This window comes from Furipterus horrens, unplaced genomic scaffold (assembly GCF_987537825.1).
Source record: "Furipterus horrens unplaced genomic scaffold, mFurHor1.1.pri manual_scaffold_13, whole genome shotgun sequence".
NCBI classification, from domain to species: domain Eukaryota; kingdom Metazoa; phylum Chordata; class Mammalia; order Chiroptera; family Furipteridae; genus Furipterus; species Furipterus horrens.
In genome coordinates, this window is record NW_028327183.1 from 59,548,000 (window position 1) to 59,567,126 (window position 19,127).

Here is a 19,127-nt window from a genome sequence, read left to right on the forward strand (position 1 = left end):
TCAATTTGCCCTGCAACCTCGCCATGGAGTCAAACTAGGTCATCCACACCCTCCCTTAGACTTAAGTAGCCTCTGAAGCAGATAATTAGTAAATGATTGTTGAAGAAATGAGACATGCTGTCATGGCTTCCCTTCAATGCTTCCAAATTTCTCCATCACAACTCACTATATCTTTCTCACCTCATTGATTTTCATAAAGTTCTCATGAATAAAAAGGACCCATACTTTGTAAAATTTCATGATAGCCAAATTCCCAGCAAAGCCATAGCTCGTTAATCCTCTCATTTCTTAGAACTCAGTGTTCTCTTTATTCACCACCTTTTGAGACTCACCTGTTCTCAAGCTTCAGAGAGCATTTTCTCTTCCTAGCTATTTAAATAATGCTCATTTATTACACCATAGAGAACGATCAATCGATACTCTCGCATGAGCCTTGATCAGGGATGGAATCTGAAAACTCAGTGCCCTGACCAAGTATCAAACTTGCAAACTTTTGCTTAGTGGGATCATGCCCACCCAACTGAGCCACACCAGAAAGAGCTCTGTGTGTGTGTGTGTGTGTTTTAAATGTGCTGTGTAAAGTTAAGTCTACTCTGAAGCCATCTTGGTAAATAATGCCAACAGTGTGAAGTTATATAGAATTCCTTCAGGGTGATGCCAGGTTCCATTTGAAATATATTTACAATCTGCTTGGGCACATAATTCATCTTCTTCAAAAACCTTTCTGTAGTTGAATTGATAGCTACTGTGTTGTGATCTTGAGTTTGTCATTAAAAGGTTCACCCAAGCAGTCATGGAGTCAATTCTGTTATTGTTTACATATCATCTGGAATACATCTAAATTCAATTATGGTACCAGATAATATTAATAATGGGACTGAAGTCTGTGTAGCACCCATTATCATGTGTAATCAATAAATGATTCATGATTCTCTTAAAATAAAAAAAGAAATACTGAGAGAGGAAGACAAGGAGGGACCAAAAATAACCCAGGAATTTATAAAAAAGTGTATTTCTTACATTTTCTCAGTCACCTTCAAAGTACTCTGATTTCATTCAATACATTTTTTGAGATCTTTTTTTCAACTGCTCAGTTATTTGAACTCATTATTTTGATGCCTTTTAGTGCATCTGCTTTGTTTTTCACTTCTCCCACGAAGGCAAAACATTTTTCTTTGAGGACTGTTTTCATCCGGGGAAATATACAAACAAACAAAAAGTGAGTTGCTTGGGGTGAGATTGGATGAATAGGGATGGTGGGGCAGAGAAGTCATGCTGTTTTTGGTCAAAAACTGCTGAATTACTCAGCAGTGTGGGCAGGTGCACTTGTAAATCACCCATGATGAAATGGGCAAGTGTTGAGTCTTAAAAAAAAAAAAAAAAAAATTTCAGCCCTGGTTGCTGTCGCTCAATTGGTTGAGTGCCAGCATGCGATCCAAATGGTTCCTGGTTCGATTCTTGGTCAGGGCAATGTCTGGGTTGTGGGCCAGGCTCCCAACCTGGGGGCACATGAGGCAACGAGTCCATGTTATCTCTGACACATCAATGTTACTCTCCTTTTCTTTCTCCCACCCTTGCCAGAGCACAACAGTTTGTGTTTTAGTTGATAGTATGGTACCAATATTAATTTCCTAGTTTTAATTCTTAGCTGTATGTTAACATCATGGGAACCTAGGTAAAGGCTGTATAGGAACTCTTATAGATATAAAAGAATGCCATATAGGAATATAGATTTATACAATGTTTGCAACTATTCTATAAATTATTTTAAAACTTTGAAAAATTAAAACAGTATGTAAGAAATATTCACTGACTGAATGCACGCTCTCACAATACCAGCTGGTACACAAATAGAGATGGATTACTAGAACACTCACCTAGTAGGGAAACCCTGTTCTACAAGGGGTCCACACTCCAGAAGATAATTCAAGAACTTCAGGCCCCACTCATATTTTGAGGGTCTATGAGCCATGATGCCAACTCATCCACTTGCTTTAGGGTTGCCTAGTACATCCCCTCTACAAACTGTGTGAAGTACTATCACCATCATTGCTGTGAATGCACTGAACGTCCTCGTGTTCACTGTAATATCTTTGCTCCCCAATAAAAAAAAGTATATTATTAACATTTTGAGTGAATAGTAGCCTGTAAAGCAATTGCTGGATATGTACTGTTAACCTTTTCAAAGCATGACTTGCAAAAGATTCTGTACCAGTATTTTAATAACATGTCTGTATGAGTGTGGGTATAAACTTTCTGTAGGACTTGGTGAGACACCAAAACACACCTGAAAAACTTGTCAATAGAAGGGTGTAAAATATAAGTAGCAATATAGGTAAGCATTAAAGAAACTTAAATCTAAAGGCTGGGGATACTGTTAGATTTCAATGAACAGTTGACCTGTAACCTGATCTCCGCTTAGGGGACCTTAGCTGTGCCACAGGATGATTCTCTCTTAACATGGCCTGCACAATTTTCCAAATTAGAGTAATTCCTAAATAGTGTAATTGTATCTCACTAATAACTGGGAAAATCAGTTTGACTTTCAACTACTGACACCATGAAAATGCAATGACATCAAAATAATGCTCGAGACCCAGGTAACTTACAAGGGCTGCTCAGGGCTGCTCCATTCATACTCATACCACCTGGTGCACCTTCAAGTCCTCCAGCAGCCAGCAAACACACACAACAGACCATAAAAATAAGTGAAAACTAAAAAGCAAGTTTTTTATTATATTATCAAATGTTTGAATTTACAAAAATGATGAACTGTGTTAATACCTGCAGATTATTCTTTGAAGTGTATGGTATATACCTAGCACATTGTGTATATCAAGAAAAATCAAGTAATTTTGATGTTTGGTACTATTAAAAACAATTATTCCAAAAAATTATTCCATAAAGGGTAAATTATTTGCTATTCAAGAAATGAAAATGCGTGACATTACAACATAGCTCATTGTTGTTTCACTGTCCTATTTGTTAAAGGAGAGTAGCCCAAATTAATGAAAGAAGGTAAATTATGTGAGCATTTATTTTACTAAAAACATATCAGTAGTAAATACACTACTCCAAGAAATGCTCATCATAAATCCTAGGGAAATGAACCTAAACAACAGAGAGACCATGACAAACATATGAAAATGGCTAAAACTACAAAATGTAGAAGGGGGGGTAAATAGGGGAAGGGTTTAGTAAAGGAACTAGTATAAATAACCCATGGACATGGACAAGAAGGTGAGGACTTACTGTAGGAGAAAGGGTGGGCTGGGTAGGGGAGAGCAATGGGGGAAAAAGTGAGACAGCTGTAACAGAAAAACAATAAAGAAATCAAAAGTAAAAAAAAGGATAAAATAAAATTAGACAAATCTAGATTGTTGTTAGAGCAGAAAAATTCAAGTCTTATTCACTATAAGAATGCTTGAAGGCACAATTAGATTAGATCGTATTTGTTAGGTTCTTCAAAATTTAAACATTATATATAAACATATAAAATTAAACTCAGATGTTTCCTCAGAAACTTTTCACCAATTTCATTATATTGAAAAATTATATTTCCTAATCATTGACACAGTGAAAATTCTCCAATGTCAAAAGGGTATAGACTTATGGCTAAAAATTTCCCATGTTCATGTCATACTTGAAGCCTTTAACAAGTGTGAACTAAGATTAAGGTGGCCATGTCTTTGAGGTAGAAATTTTCCACATCTGATGTCCCTGTCAGGTCTATTTCCTGTGTAATCTCTCTGATAATAAGAAAGGAGAAAGGATCAGAAAAGATTACCCACATTCCCTGAACTGAATATAATAGAGGCTAGTGCTACAAAAAAAAATTTCTCATATTACATGTACATACACTTGTCAATGTGTGACTTGTCAGATGATAACAAAGGCAAGGAATAGAAAAATTTCTCAAATTTTCTTCAGTTATAAGAACTTACACATTGTGAATTCTCTAATGAAAACGAAGACAATAGCTACACTTAGAAGATTTTCCATATTCCTAGCACCCTAAGTGCATCTCTAGAGTATAGATACTAGTGGAAATCACTGATATAAAAAAAAAAATTTCCCACATTCACTGCAAACACAGGCATTTCTCCAGTGTGAAATCTCAGGTGACAGAAAGGGGACTGCTACAGAGAAAGAATTTCCACTTTTACAGGACTCACAAGGTCTCTGTCCAGTGTGAACTCTCTTAGCGTAATGAAGATTACTGAAAATGTAATTTTACATTCCCTGAAGCCAGAAAACTTTTCTCATGCATGTAGTCTGTTAACAATGCAGTTTATTGTAACAACATAATCAGTAAAATATACTTAAAAAAAAACCCCAAAAAACAATAAAGTTTAATGCTATAGGTAAAAGATTTCATTGCATTCATGAATGCATCTTTGTTGTGAACATTTTGATGGTAATAGAGAAAACTGCTACATGTATAAGATTCCCCATATTCACCATACTCACGTGGCCTTTTTCTAGTGTGAATGCTCTGATGTTTACAGAGGGTGGAGCTACTGGAATGAGATTTTCCACATACACCCCATTCTTAAGGCCTTTCTCCACTTTGAATTCTCCGATGACTGCAGAGGGCAGAGCTAGTGGTAAAATATTTCCCATATTCACGGCACTTATAAGGTCTTTCTACAGTGTGAACTCTGTGATGATACTGGGTGGCAGACCTACCTGTAAAACATTTACACATTCACTGCACTCATAAGGCCTTTCTCCAGTGTGACGTGTCTGATGATAACCGAGGGCAGAGCTTTTGGTAAAAGATTTCTCACATTCACCGCACTTATAAGGCCTTTCTCCAGTGTGAACTCTGTGATGATAACGAAGGTCAGAGCTCGGGTAAAGATTTCCAACATTAACCACATTTATAAGGCCTTTCTCCAGTGTGAACTCTGTGATGTTTACAAAGTTCAGAGCTACTGGTAAAAGATTTTGCATATCCACTGCACTCATAAGGCCTTTCTCCAGTGTGAACTGTCTGATGAACATGGAGGGAAGAGCTATTGGTAAAAGACTTCCCACATTCACCACATTTAAAAGACCTTTCTCCGGTGTGAATTTATGATGTTCCTGGAGGGCAGAATGACAAGTAAAAAATTTTCCACATTCACTTCACTCATAAGACCTTACTTCAGTGTGAACTTTCTGATGACTACGGAGTGCAGAGCTCATGGTAAAAGATTTCCCACATTCACTGCACTTATAAGGCCTTTCTCCGGTGTGAACTCTGTGGTGATAACGGAGGGCAGAGCTACGGGTAAAAAATTTTCCACATTCACTGCACCCATAAGGCCTTTCTCCAGTGTGAACTGTCTGATGATAACGGAGGGCAGAGCTTTGGGTAAAAGATTTCCCACATTCACCACACTTGTATGGCCTTTCTCCAGTGTGAACTCTGTGATGGTAACACAGGGCAGAGCCACGGGTAAAAGATTTTCCACATTCACTGCACTTATAAGGCCTTTCTCCAGTGTGAACTCTGTGGTGGTAACGGAGGTAAGAGAATTGGGTAAAAGATTTCCCACATTCATCACATTTATAAGGCCTTTCACCAGTGTGAACTCTGCAATGTTTACAAAGGTCAGAGCTACTGGTAAAAGATTTTCCACACTGACTGCACTCATAAGGCTTTTCTCCGGTGTGAACTCTCTGATGAACACGGAAGGAACAGCTTTTCGTAAAAGATTTCCCACATTCACAACACAAAAAACACTGTCTTCCAGTAAGGAATCTCTGGTCCTGAATAACTGTGTCCTCATGGCCAATGGCTTTCTTACATTCTCCTGGGGTGTAATAATTTTTTGTACTTTGAAAAGTCATTCCAGACTTAAAGATTTCCTTTGCCCTGTGCATGGTCTGAGCATCCAGTTGCTCATTATATCCAGAGCTGTTGAGTAAACATTTTCCAACCTGAGCAGAACTACTAGGTTTCTGTGACACATGGAAATTGCAGCTTTTTGGAAGGAAGACTGTGTCTACACTGCCTATGAAACAATTCTTTGTCGTGTGCTCCACTTGATGCTTATGACACTGTGCACTGAAATAAAATGGTTCTGCACATGCCCCACACCTCAGCAATGTTGAACCGTATTGTGTTCCCTGCTGGTCAACCAAGAGGAAAATGTCCCTCAAGATGGGCCCACAACTCTCACAGGGGTGGCCCTTCTGGGAAGACAGCGGCGACTTAGGATTCTTGACCTGCAACTCTCGTGAAACATTCTGTTCAAATGGTATCTCCACATCCTCTGCTCCACAGCAGCAACCTGAAGAAAAACAAACACTGGTGCAGTACATAGTGACCTATACGGAGGGGGGTTTATCATCCAAATTTGAATCTGTAACATCTGACGTGCAGCTATGTGATAATTTCCAAGACTAGTGAGACAAGACTCCGAGAAAGGCCCTCAGGTCAGTAAATAATGGGCACCTCAATAAATGAATATTAGGATGGGATGGGGCACAAGAGAGACTGCATTTACAAGTTATTCCTCTGCTAATGGCTGCCTGCAACCCCTTCCTGTTTCTGATGTAAGACTCTGTAGAGAAATGTGAATGTGCCCCAAACCATGGATATCGACTGCAGCAGAGCATATGCTGTGCAAGCTTTGAAGAGAAATACATGCACACTTCAAGGACGAACGGGCATTGATAAAATTGGAGAGCACACCAAAAAGACTCTGCAGAGAAATGGTTGTGGTGTAGGGCTTAGAGAGGTAGTCATTATCCACGGTTGGAACTCAAGAGTAGAAGTAAAAACTATTACAAGTAACAAACTAATAATGTGCCAGCGCTGGAAAGAACAAGTAGAGTCAAGTGTGCCCACTGTGGGAAAGTGAAAAATTCTCTGCCAGTAATGTCATCAAGTTCACAATACTAAAACTCTTCAATGGTGGAGTATATTTTATTTAACTCTATTGTATTGGATAAAAATAAAGTGTATTAAGAATATCAATGGTGCCCTGGCTGGTGTGGCTCAGTGGATTGAGTGCTGGCCTATTAACTACAGGGTTGTCAGTTCAATTCCCAATCAGGGCACATGCCTGGGTTGCAGATCAGGTCCCCAGTTGGGGGTGTGTCAGAGTCAACCACACATTGATGTTTCCCTGCCCTTTCCCTCTCTCTGGGAATAAATAAATAAAATAATAAAATAAATAAAATCTGAAAAAGAAAAAGGTAAAGGAAGAGACCAGAGGTGTTTCTTGTTTTGTTTTTTAAGTATTTTGTGACTACTTTTTTAAGATTTTATTTATTTATTTTGGTTTTGGGGGTTTGGGGTTTTTTTGGGGTGGGGTGGAAGGAAGAGAAACATCAATGTGTGGTTTCCTCACATGTGCCCCCAAGTGGGGACCTGGCCTGTAACACAGGCATGTGCCCTGACTGGGAATCAAACCAGCAACCCTTTGGTTTGTAGGCCGGTGCTCAAACCCCTAAGCCACACCAGCCAGGGCCAGAGGAGTTATTTTGTTTTTTTTAAAAGAATAACAATGGTGACAATAATTTGTGAATAGATACATAACATATAAAGATATGAACTGTTACATCAAACAAATAGACGGGTGGTGTGGCAGAGGCAAAGGGCAGAATTTCCCATGCAACTGAAGCTGTTCTCAGGCTACAATGAACTGTTCAGAGTATGAGTTGTTTTATGAAAGTCTAATAAAAACAAACCATAGGCATAATCCTGTATAATTGATACATGAGAGACGAAAAACAAAAAACAAACAACAACAACAAAAAAACACAGCAAAATAAGAAGATAAAAAAGAACTACAACAGAGACAAAAAATAATGACAAGGTGGATATAGGAGGTCCTTCAAGAAATTCTCCAATCAAAAGATATAATGGCCAAAGGAGTAAAAAACAAAGGACAGAAAAGCATTTGATATCTTGTTTCCTGGCCACTGTCATCGGTTTGGCTCAAATAAACACACAAAAAATTCTCATGAAGGGTGAAAAGGTGAAGTGATTAAAAAGTACAAACTGACAGTTACTGATAGCCATGATAATGTAAAGTACAGGCTAAGGAATATAGTTAATAACATTCTAATTATTTATGATGTCAGATGGATGTGATTTATTGAGATGATCACTTAGTAAGTTATGCAATGCATAATTATGAAATTAATATAATAATGTATGTCAGCAGCATTTAAAATTTTTTAAATTTATACAGATAAATAAATAGCCCTGCCTTGGGTAGCTTAATTGGTTAACTGCTGGCCTGCAAATAGAAATGTTGCTGGTTTCATTCCCAGTCAGGGCAGATGCCTTGGTTGCAGGCCAGGTGCACACTTCGGGGTGTGTGAGAGGCAACCAATGTATGTATCTATCATACATCAATGTTTCTCTCCTCTTTCTCTCTTCCTTCTCTTGTCTCTAAAAACAATAATTAAAATCTTAAAATTAATTAATTGAGTTCTGGCTAGGCTTACCTTGTGTTAAAAAAAAAAAAAATCCCCACAAGACACAATATACGCTGTTTCCAATGGACTCACTAAATTTTTATGGACATAAGTACACCAAAAATAAAGAGAGAGAGAAATATTCCATGGAAATATCACCGAAGAGAGCAGAAGGATAACAATTTTAATTGCTATGCACCCAACCACAGAAGAAACGATATGACATCTGAAGGTAGAAAACACAATGCAACAGTACTAGACACCTTAAATAGTCCCCTTTCAGCAATGGGTAGATCAGCCCGTTCTAAAGCAGTAAGGAACTACTGAAGTTTGAAAACACTATTGAGAATACAGAACTAATAAATATAAGCATAGTATATGCATATCAACCCTGACCAAGTGGCTAGTTAATTGGAGCCTTATCGCATGAACAATTAGATTACAGGTTTGAACACCTTTCAAAGGTGTGTACTGGAGGCAAACTATTAATGTTTCTCTTTCACACTGATGTTTCTCCTTCTCACTCCCTTCTTCCAACAATCAATAAAAGTATTCTGGCGGTTTCATTCCCAGTCAGGGCACATGCATGGGTTACGGGCCAGGTCCCCAGTTGGGAGACAACCACACATTGATGTTACTCTCTCTTTCTCCCTCCCTTCCTCTCACTCTAAAAATAAATAAATAAAAACTTAAAAACAAAAAAAGGAAAGATAGAAAAAAAATGATTGACAGAAAAAAATGCTTTTCCTCACTAATCAATGAGAAATGCATTAGGCTTGTGGCAACACTATTGACCTCAAATTCTTCCCTCAGTTCAGCAGGTGCTGCTCTGCAGGGAGAAGGGGGAAGTGCAAACATAACAGCCCCGCCAAGTCCAGAATCTACCCTGAGAACTGGGAAGCGGGCAGTGCCCACAGCCCACATGTGAGAGCAGAGTGCACCATCGGGAACACAAGGCACAGGGGCAATGCAAACCCTGGTCAACATCAACAGGAGAGAGTAAGGGTTTGTTCGTGGTTTTTTCCTTTTCTCTTAATGTTAAGTTAGTTTATTAGAATTTGGGGCAAAGAAGCAAAAAGGAGGACTCCTGGACATGATAAAGGGTGAGCTTGTTAGGGACAACAGACAGTCCACCAAGGCAGGGAGGAGGAGGGCGACATGTCTCACCCATAACCTCAGCAGTCCTGAGTCTGATCCCGTAATATTGCCCGGCATTCTGAACAGCACAAAAAACACCAGGGTAGCACGGGAGGAGGGAAGCCCTTGAAATTCTAGGTACTCTGTGTATTGTTTCCACATTCTGTGCGACACAAAGCCTGTGAAACTGTGTGTTCATCAAAAGGCCTGGTTGGTAGGCAGCAGGGGGCCCACAGTGCAGAAAGAAAGGGATCCATAAAACAATTTTCATTAACACCTGTCTCTGGTCACTATCTGTTTTACAAGGGAGTCAGTCCCCAGTGCTTACAGAAAGAGCCCATAAATAACTGTGGGTAACAGCCTCCATTTTAGTTAACCGCCTCCTGACAGCTATCTGTCTTAGAAGAAATGTGGACTGGAGCAAGATGAGAATTCAAATTAACACTAACTCCCACCTTGCACATACCGACAATGGAGTAGTCAAGTACTGCCTCGGGGAGAAAATGACCCCACCTTTACCTGACAATCAATGTGTAGCTCCCTCACCCCCATCCCTCCAACGTTAAAAGTCCTCAGGACAAACGACCTGATGCTTTTGACACCCTTGCTCCTGTCGCCCTTACCTTGCCCTGCCCTGAACCTATGCCTTTCACAATCATTTCAGCAAGGCCTGTTGTCTTCCAAGAGAACCTATCACTAATAAACTCTGCTTACATGCTTGTAGACTTCCTAACCTGTAATTCTTTACTGTGTCAGAAAGAAGAACCCAGTCTCTCCCATAAAAGGCCCAACTGTGTCCATTGGTCTGTGGGTATAAGTCTGGTCAGTATCCTTAGAGCTCAAAACAGGAAATGCAAATGGCAATGCTGAGGAAAGCGAGGTGCAGGACTGCCAAAGAGGAGCATGATGGGAGAGAGAATATCTTACCCAATGAAGATATAAGAGCATAGTTCTCCAGCATCACATCCAGGTACAGGATTCTCTGAGCCTCATCAAGGAGGTGCCATTCTGTCCTGGAGAAACACACGGCGACATCCTCAAACGTCACAAAAATCTGTCAGGATTAGCACAAATAAATCTAGAAGTCTGTCTGAGACGCCAAAATCCTACACTTACCCACGCCTGACCCCCTGCGGGGCCACCAGTTAAGAAGGACAGCAGCCCTTGGTGTCAGACCTGCCTGCTGTCTCATCAAGTCTCATTAATCACTCCCATCACCCTCAGCGAGGGCGGGTGGGATGAAGAAGTAGGGCAGAAAATGCCATCTAATTTCAGGGCTGTGCCTGCAGGACCCCATTTTTTCTGATAAGTAATTTCACTGAGTCTCCCAAAGAATGCCTTTAAGACACAGACAAACACAGGCTTATGCTTTACCCTTAGGCCCCACACCAGTTCGCAGGACCATCAGCTCAACTTCCTCTAGCAGTGCACCATCGTGTGATCTCTACCAGCTTTACATCTTCACATCCAAGTTCAAACTCTCAGGCTACCACCTTTGCCCTCATGCACAAAAGAGCCACAGCTCTTGTTGACTCCATCCTTGACCCCTCCACAGATTTCCAGACCCATGTGTTCAGCTTCTTGGTTTCCACTCATTGTTCTTTGAAACTTTTAAAAGTGTGAACCAAAAGAACCTTCTGATATTACCAAAGAGAATTAACCTACCACCATCTTTCCCAACTTAGTTGATGCATCCTCCGCTTCAGCAACTAGGAGAAAAAATGCTGGAATGGTTTTGAACTCTTTCCTTTCTCTCTTGCAGCTGCAAAATTTGAAATTCTAGCCCTGGCTGGTGTGGCTCAGTGGGTTGAATGCCGGCCAGTGAACCAAAGAGTCGCTGCTTCTATTCTCAGTCAGGGCACATTTCTGGATTGTAGACCAGGTCTCCAGTTGGGGATGAGCAAGAGGCAACCACACATGATGTGTTTCTCCCTTTTTTTCCTCCTCCCTTCCCCTTTCTCTAAATTAATAAATAAAGATTTTTTAATATGAAGCTATATACCCTTCTTAAAAAAAAGAAAAATTGGGTAAAGGAGAGAGAGTAATAGAAGACAGTAAGAAGGAAAAACAGTAATGAAAATAAATACAATTAGCCCTGGCTGGTGTGGCTCGATGGATTGAGTGCAGGGCTGTGAAGCACAGGCAGATGGGAATCGCTGGTACGATTCCCATTTGCAGTGTGTTCCTGGGTTGCGGGCGGGTCCCCACTTGGGGGCATGTGAAAGGCAACCACACATGGACGTTTCTCTCCATCTCTCTCTTCCCTTCTCTCTAAAAATAAATGAATAAATCGTTTTTTTTTTAAATAAATGCAATTAAATAAATAGTCCAATAACCCAATCTATTCTACCTCTGAGACCCAACTCTGGTTGGTTCACCATCTCTCCTCAGACCACAAAATTTGCCTGGTCCTGGGTTCCATGCCTCCTATTTTACTCCCATAATCTGTTTTCCACTAGCAACCAGATGGCGCCTATTATACTCAGGAGAGATCAACTTCTTTATCTTATGCAAATGTCCCATTACATCCCTGAACCAAATTATCATTTGGCTACTATTCAAGTGTGATTTTTGACCCCCTGCTCCTTGTTTTCAACAAAAGAAGAGGAGACTAGAAGTACCTATTCCCAGCTCTGTAGCACTTCCAAGCATTTGCAATTGCAGGTGTCTCTCCCTAGGTAACCTGCCATAACTTCTTCCACGGGTAGCCGGTGTGGATCAAAATGAATACCGCGCCCCGCCCTGGCTGGTGTAGCTCAGTGGATTGAGTGCCAGCCTACTAACCTAGGGGTAGCTGGTTCCATTCCTTGTCAAGGCACATGCCTGGGTAGCAGGCCAGGTCCCAGTTCAGGGGGAGCAAGAGACAACCAATTCTTTCTCTCACACATCTATGTTTCTCTCTCTTTCTCCCTCCTTCTTCTCTTTCTAAAAATAAATTTAAAAAGCAGGGGTGGGCCACATGCTAAACTAGATCAGCTTAGGGAACTCCATCACTGGCCTTACAAACTGAGAGGCCGAAAATACCTATGTATGTGGTCAGAAATGAAAACTTCCTAACTAAAAACCAGTCGTGGAAATGAATATTGTCCTAGGTCAGTAACTTAGTGAGGAAGGTCAATTTTACCTTAATTGAGACCATCTAGTTTTGCACTTATGTTAACATATCTTTGGATGTTAGGATAATTTCCTTTTTTTTTTTTTTTTTACCCCTCACAGTACACCCTGTGCACCAGAACAGAGACCAAAGAACCACTTATTGTTCTTATCATTGTGTTAATTAAATATTAACTATCCTGTATCCACCAATGTAAATTGAAATTTTTAAGTTTGATCTAATATCAGAATTTCCATTTTTGTTTTCTCCTGCCTCACTAACCTATCAGCAATGGAGTACAAGTTCCTCACTTATGTCTTCCCTTTTCATTATGATGAACGTAATAAAGGCTAAAACTGCCACTTACAAAAGCATTTTCGACTATGCTGAGATTTTTCACTGGCGTCATCATCAGTTTGGCTAAAATAAACAGTAAAAAAAGGTTCTGCAGTCTGAATGTTTTTTACGTTGACACCACAAATGGGTGCACCTTGATTTTACCTGTGACCCGCACTCAGGTCTGTGGTTTCCACAGGGTCCTCACATCCCAGAACTGGGCAACCTTTAAGGGAACAGTCTTTAGCCACCATAAGGTAGTGTCACCACCAGGGAGGGGCTGGGACAGCCTGTCCTTCTTGTCTAGTTCCATAATGGTTTTCAACGTCAGAATCTGGGGGAACACGCAGGCACCCACCGTTCAGCTCCAGCTCAGCGGGTCTCAGCTGTATCCTGGCCCCGCCCTGCAGTCTGGGGACTTTCGGCCACCAAGTGCCTATTCTCAATAAAACCTGTTACCACCACCTTTGTGACTGTGAACAATGGATACTCTCCCTGTACCTCACTGTCCTCATCACCTGACTGCAGCAGGTTTTCCGTCTGAGCAGGACGTAAAAGCTCCGGAAACCATGACATAGTCTGCGTCCCCTCTCCATTCACGACCTTCGCTGGACACCTACCCACCTCTCAGTTACGACGTGCCTCAGACTGTTTAAAGCTGTTATAAGGCGGACGCCAGGTGTGGGGGTCCTTTAGGGTCAAGAACACCTGCGCGACCTCACACGTCACCCATCGCACCCCGTTACACCCTGCGTCACCCACGGGCGCCTCACGCCCCGGACGACCTGGCTTGGGTAGGAGGACGTGACGAGCGCTCAGCACCCGGGATGCAGGGCTCGGTGGGGGAGGGAGGCGGGCCCGGGGACGCGCACTCACCTCAGCCGGGCGCCTCGGCGGGGAAGCCGCCATCGGACTCCGTGCGCAGAGCGAGACGGGAAATACGGGCGAGATGGGGGCGCAGGACTCAGCGGTCCTCACCGCAGACCAGGCGGGGCTCACCCGGGCGGAGTCACGGAGCCTCAGAATCGCGTTGTACCGGGGCGACCAGGGCTCTCTGATCTCTTGTTACCCGAATCTCCACGGAGCCTCCCATCCGCGAGCTGGCACTGAGAGAAGACAAAATGTCCTCCAGCACAGTCGGAAGTCCCGCCCACAAGCGCTCTGCCCTAACGGAAATGACTTTTCTGAGCCTCCATTGGCTCCGCCCTGAACAGCCTTCTGGGTATTGTGGTTCCTAGAACCCCAGGGGGTACAAAGGAGTTTCCCACCTGACTCCAGTGGAAAAGACCCAGATGTACTAGGAAAGGCACTGGGAGGTAACGCGTCCTGGTCCAAAAGAGATCTTGAAAATTATTAAAAAGATGTCGTCTGTTCCTGGTGAAGGGTCTTGCGTGCCTGTAGATGAACATGAATCATCTCTGCAACGCCACACAGCCAGTCATAGTAAAAGGACGTACTCCCGCATTGAAGGGTCAGGAAAATCTTATCAAATGACTTATTTAAACCATCGTACATGCGACAAAGATAAAACAAGAATGTAAGACAAACGTTTGATACAAAAAAGAACAAAGATACAAAATATAAACTTAAATGGAAGTCTATTGTTTAGTTACAAAAACCAATTAAGAAAAATAATTTTTGAAAAAGTGGGAGAATTGAATTCTAACGGTTATTTGTATTATTTTAATTTCAAAGTGATATTGTAGAAAAGAGATTCGTACTTTCCAGACACAGTTAAGTTCAGAGGCGACATGTATTCCGAATGGAATAAGATAAACCTATTTATAATTATATTTAGAGTAACATACATGTTCATACTCAATTTTTCTGTACCTCATAAACTTAAAAGGCACATAAAATGTTAGAATTAACAAAAATACGGGCAAATATATGTGCAATAATATCAAAAATCAAGATTATTGTAAGCCTGTCTTATTTTAAAATGTAGTGAAAACAATTTAGCAAAATTTCTAATAAAGCCATAGCTCGTGAATTCTCTCACTTCTTAGAACTCAGTGTTCTTTTTATTCTCCACCCTTTGAGACTTACCTCTTCTCAAGCTTCAGAGAGCATTTTCTTTCCTAGCTATTTAAATAATGCTCATTTATTACGCCATAGAGAACCATCGATCGATAGTCTCTCGAATGAGCCTTCATCAGGGATGGAATCTGAAAACTCAGTGCCCTGACAAAGAATCAAACTTGCAACCTTTTGCTTAGTGGGATTATGCCCACCCAACTGAGCCACACCAGAAAGAGCTCTGTGTGTGTGTTTTAAATGTGTGTTGTGATCTTGAGTTTGTTATTAAAAGGTTCACCCAAGCAGTCATGGAGTCAATTCTGTTATTGTTTACATATCCTCTGGAATACATCTAAATTCAATTATGGTACCAGATAATATTAATAATGGGACTGAAGTTTGTGTAGTACCTATTATGTCTAATCAATAAATAATTTAATATTTTCTTGAAAAAGAAGAAAGGAAACAAATACAGAAAGATAGGCAGAGAGATATACAAGGGGGGAATCCAAAAAAATGCCTAAACTTATTTATATAAACTGTGTATATATTTTTCCTGTTTTTGTTATTTTTATAAAGTATATTTTATTGATCATGCTATTATAGTTGTCCCAGTTTTTCCCCCTTTGTCCCCCTGCCCAGTACTCACTTCTCCAGCAACCACCTCCCTCCCTTAGTTCATATTCATGCATATCAGTTGACTTTTACCCTTTACTGTACTATTCTTAATGTCCCCATGCTTATTCTGTACAGCAGTTATGCTTCTTAATCCCAGCACCTTTTCTTTCCTTCTCTTCCTTCCCCTTCCCCACTGACAACCCTCCATATGATCTTCATATCTATGGTTCTATTCCCACTCTGGTTGTCTCCTTAGTTTTTGTTTGTTTGTTTTTTTAGATTCATTTGTTGATAGTTATAAGTTCGTTGTCATTTTACTGTTCATAGATTTTATCTTTTTCTTAAATGTGTCTCTTTAACGTTTCTTACAATAATGGCTTGGTGGTGACATACTCCTTTAGCTTTACCTTGTCTGGAAAGCACTTTATCTGCCCTTCCATTCTAAATGATAGCTTTGCTGGATAGAGTAGTCTAGGTTGGAGGTCCTCGCTTCTCATCACTTACAATATTTCCTGCCGGTCCCTTCTTGCTTGAAAATTTTCTTTTGAGAAATCAGCTGAGAGTCATATAGGAACCCCTTTGTAGGTAACTCTCTTCTTTTCTCTTGCTGCTTTGAAGATTCCCTCTGTATCCATAACCTTCAGCATTTTAACTATGATGTGTCTTGATTTGGTCCTCCCTGGGTCTAGTTTTTATGGGACTCTGTGCTTCCTGGACTTGTATGTCTATTTCCTTCCCCAAATTAGGGAAGTTTCCCTTCATTATTTTTTTGCATAAGTTTTAAATTTTTTGCTCTTCCTCTTCTCCTTCTGGCACCCCTATAATTTGGATACTGGCCCGTTTAAAGTTCTCCCAGAGATTCCTAAGCCTCTCCTCACTTTTCTCAATTCTTGTTTCATCCTTCTGGTACTTGTTGACTGTTTATTTCTTCCTTATGTTCTAATTTGTTGATTTGAACCCTGGTTTCCTTTCCTTTACCACTAGTTTCATGTGGGTTTTCCTTCATTTCACTTAGTACAGCCTTTGTTTCTTCTCTGTAGTACTTAATCTTGTCTGTCATGTCTGGGAGCATCTTTATCACCAGTGTTTTGAACTCTGTGTCTATTAAGTTAGGTATCTCCTCGTCGCTATATTTCTATAAGGCAGTACCTATATAGTCTTTACCTAGGTTTGCATGATGTTAACATATAGCCATGAATAATCAAAACTAGGAAATTAATATTGTTATAATACTATCAACTAAAACACAGACTTTGTTTTTCCCTGGTTGGTGTTGCTCAGTAGGTTGAGCACTGGCCTGTGAACCAAAAGGTCACTGGTTTGATTCTTAGTCAGGACAAATGCCTGGGTTGCAGGCCAGGTCCCCAATAGGGAGCCTGAGTGAGGCAACCAGATGATGTATCTCTCACAGATCAATGTTACTCTCCCTCTCTTTCCATCTCTCTAAAATTAAAAAAATAAAATAGTCACAAAAATAAATTGAATCCTAGGGCAAAGGAAATAAAGGGAAAATATACAAATGAGAATACATCAAATTAAAAAGTTTCTGCACAGCTAAAGAAACCATCATCAAATAAAAAGGGCATATTTGACAATGATACATGGACAAGGGTTTGATCTCCAAATTATAGAAAAACTCATATGACTCTACATTAGGAAGACAAACAAGCCAATTTAAAAATGGGCAAAGGACCTGAATAGACACTTAACCAAGGAGGACATACAGAGGGCCCATAGGCATATGAAAAAAAATGCTCAATATCACTAGCCATCAGGGAGGTGTAAATTAAAACCACAATGAGATTCCACCTCACACTGGTCAAAATCAACATCATTAAGAAATCAACAAGTGCTGGCAGGGACGTGGAGAAAAGGGAATCCTAGTGCACTGTTGGTGGGAATGAAGACTGGTGAAGGCACTGTGGAAAACAATATGGAAATTACTCAAGAAATTAAAAATGGAACGTCTTTATGACCCAGCAACTCAACTGGTGGAAACATACCCTACAAATTCTGAAACACCCATTCAAAAGAACTTATGTAATCCTAGGTTCATAACTCGCTATTTACAATACTTAAGTGCTGGAAACAGCCTAAGTGCCCATCAGTAGATGAGTGGATTAAAAAACTGTGGTGCATTTACACAAAGGAATACTACACAGAAGAGAGAAAGAATGAAGTCCTACCTTTTGCGATAACATGGATGGAACTGGAGACTATTATGTGAAGTGAAATAAGCAAGTTGGCAAAAGATAAATACTGCATGACCTCACTTATAACAGGAATCTAATGAACAAAATAAACTAATGAGAAAAATACAACTAGAGACATGGAAACATTGGACAGACTGATAGATGTAGAAGGGGAGGAGGGCAGGGCGCAATGGTGGAAGGACAGGGAAAGGACTACTCAAAGAACGTGTATGAATGACACATTGACATGGACAACAAAGAGTGGTTTGACTGGGTGAGAGGAGATGGCTATCTGGAAAGGGGCAAAAGTGGGGGGGGGAGAAATTGGGAAAACTGTAATAGAATTAACAATAAAAAAAATAAATGGAATGTAGAGCCCAGCTCAGATCCTGGAACAGAAAATGGATATTAGTGGAAAGAGTGATATCCAGACAAAGTTGGTTTTACTATTTTTAATGATTTCTTTTTACTTATATTTAGAGAGAGCAGAAGGGAGGGAGACAGGGAGAGAAATATCGGTGTGTGAGAGAAACATCTATGCCACTAACTGGAGACCTGGCCCGCAACCCAGGTATGTGTCCTGACTAGGAATCAAACCAGTGACCTTTAGGTTCACAGGCCAGTGCTCAATTCACTGAGCAACACCAACCAGGGAAAAACAAAATCTGTGTTTTAGTATATAGTATTGTAACAATATTAATTTCCTAGTTTTGATTATTCATGGCTACATGTTAACATCATGAAAACCTAGGTAAAGACTATATAGGTACTCCCTTATAGAAATATAGGAAGGGCATATAGGAATATAGATGTGTACTATGTTTGCAACTCTTCTATAAAGTTACAATTATTTCAAGATTTTAAAAAGGTAATAAAAAAATTATATGTAAAAAAAAAAAAATTCCCTGAAGGTGAACGTAGCCTCTCACAAAAATGCCAGCTGGTACACTGATATAGATTACTAGAACACTCATCTAGTAGGAGAAGCCTGTTCTACAAGGGGTCCACACCCCAGAAGATAATTCAAGATCTTTGGGTCCCACTCATATTCTGAGGGTCTATGAGCCATGGTGCCTATGCATTCATTTGCTTAGGGCTGCCTAGTACACCCCCTCCAGAGTTCCTCTACAAAACATGTGAAGGAAGTATTGTCACTATAATTGCTCAGGGAACACACTGAACCTCCCCGTGTTCACTATATTTTCTCACTGATAAGAAAAAGACAAAGTGTATTATTATCTTTTTGAATAAATATTAGTTTGTAAAGCAATTGTTAGGTATGTATTGTTACCCTTTACAAAGAATGATCC

At 40.4% G+C, this 19,127-nt stretch overlaps 2 protein-coding genes across 2 annotated transcripts in view; both read right to left on the reverse strand.

The window, feature by feature from the left end:
• LOC149995687 (uncharacterized) overlaps positions 1 to 19,127 on the reverse strand; it is a 276,448-nt gene that overhangs the window by 221,183 nt on the left and 36,138 nt on the right. The window lies entirely within an intron of this gene.
• On the reverse strand, positions 2,706 to 10,659 carry LOC149995699 (zinc finger protein 587B-like). Its single transcript, XM_090260985.1, has 2 exons — positions 10,486 to 10,659; positions 2,706 to 6,281 (listed from the first exon to the last, which is right to left on the reverse strand). The coding sequence occupies exons 1-2, from the start codon at positions 10,517 to 10,519 to the stop codon at positions 5,131 to 5,133; spliced, it is 1,185 nt and encodes a 394-aa protein (XP_090117111.1). The 5' UTR covers positions 10,520 to 10,659; the 3' UTR covers positions 2,706 to 5,130.

What these genes read in the sequence shown, in the direction of transcription:
- LOC149995699 (XM_090260985.1), bottom strand. Translation starts at nt 10,519, where the DNA reads ATGCTGGAGAACTATGCTCTTATATCTTCATTGG. An exon ending in TGCTCTTATATCTTCATTGG is followed by an intron (nt 6,282 to 10,485) that starts GTAAGATATTCT and finishes GTTTTTCTTCAG; the next exon opens with GTTGCTGCTGTGGAGCAGAG.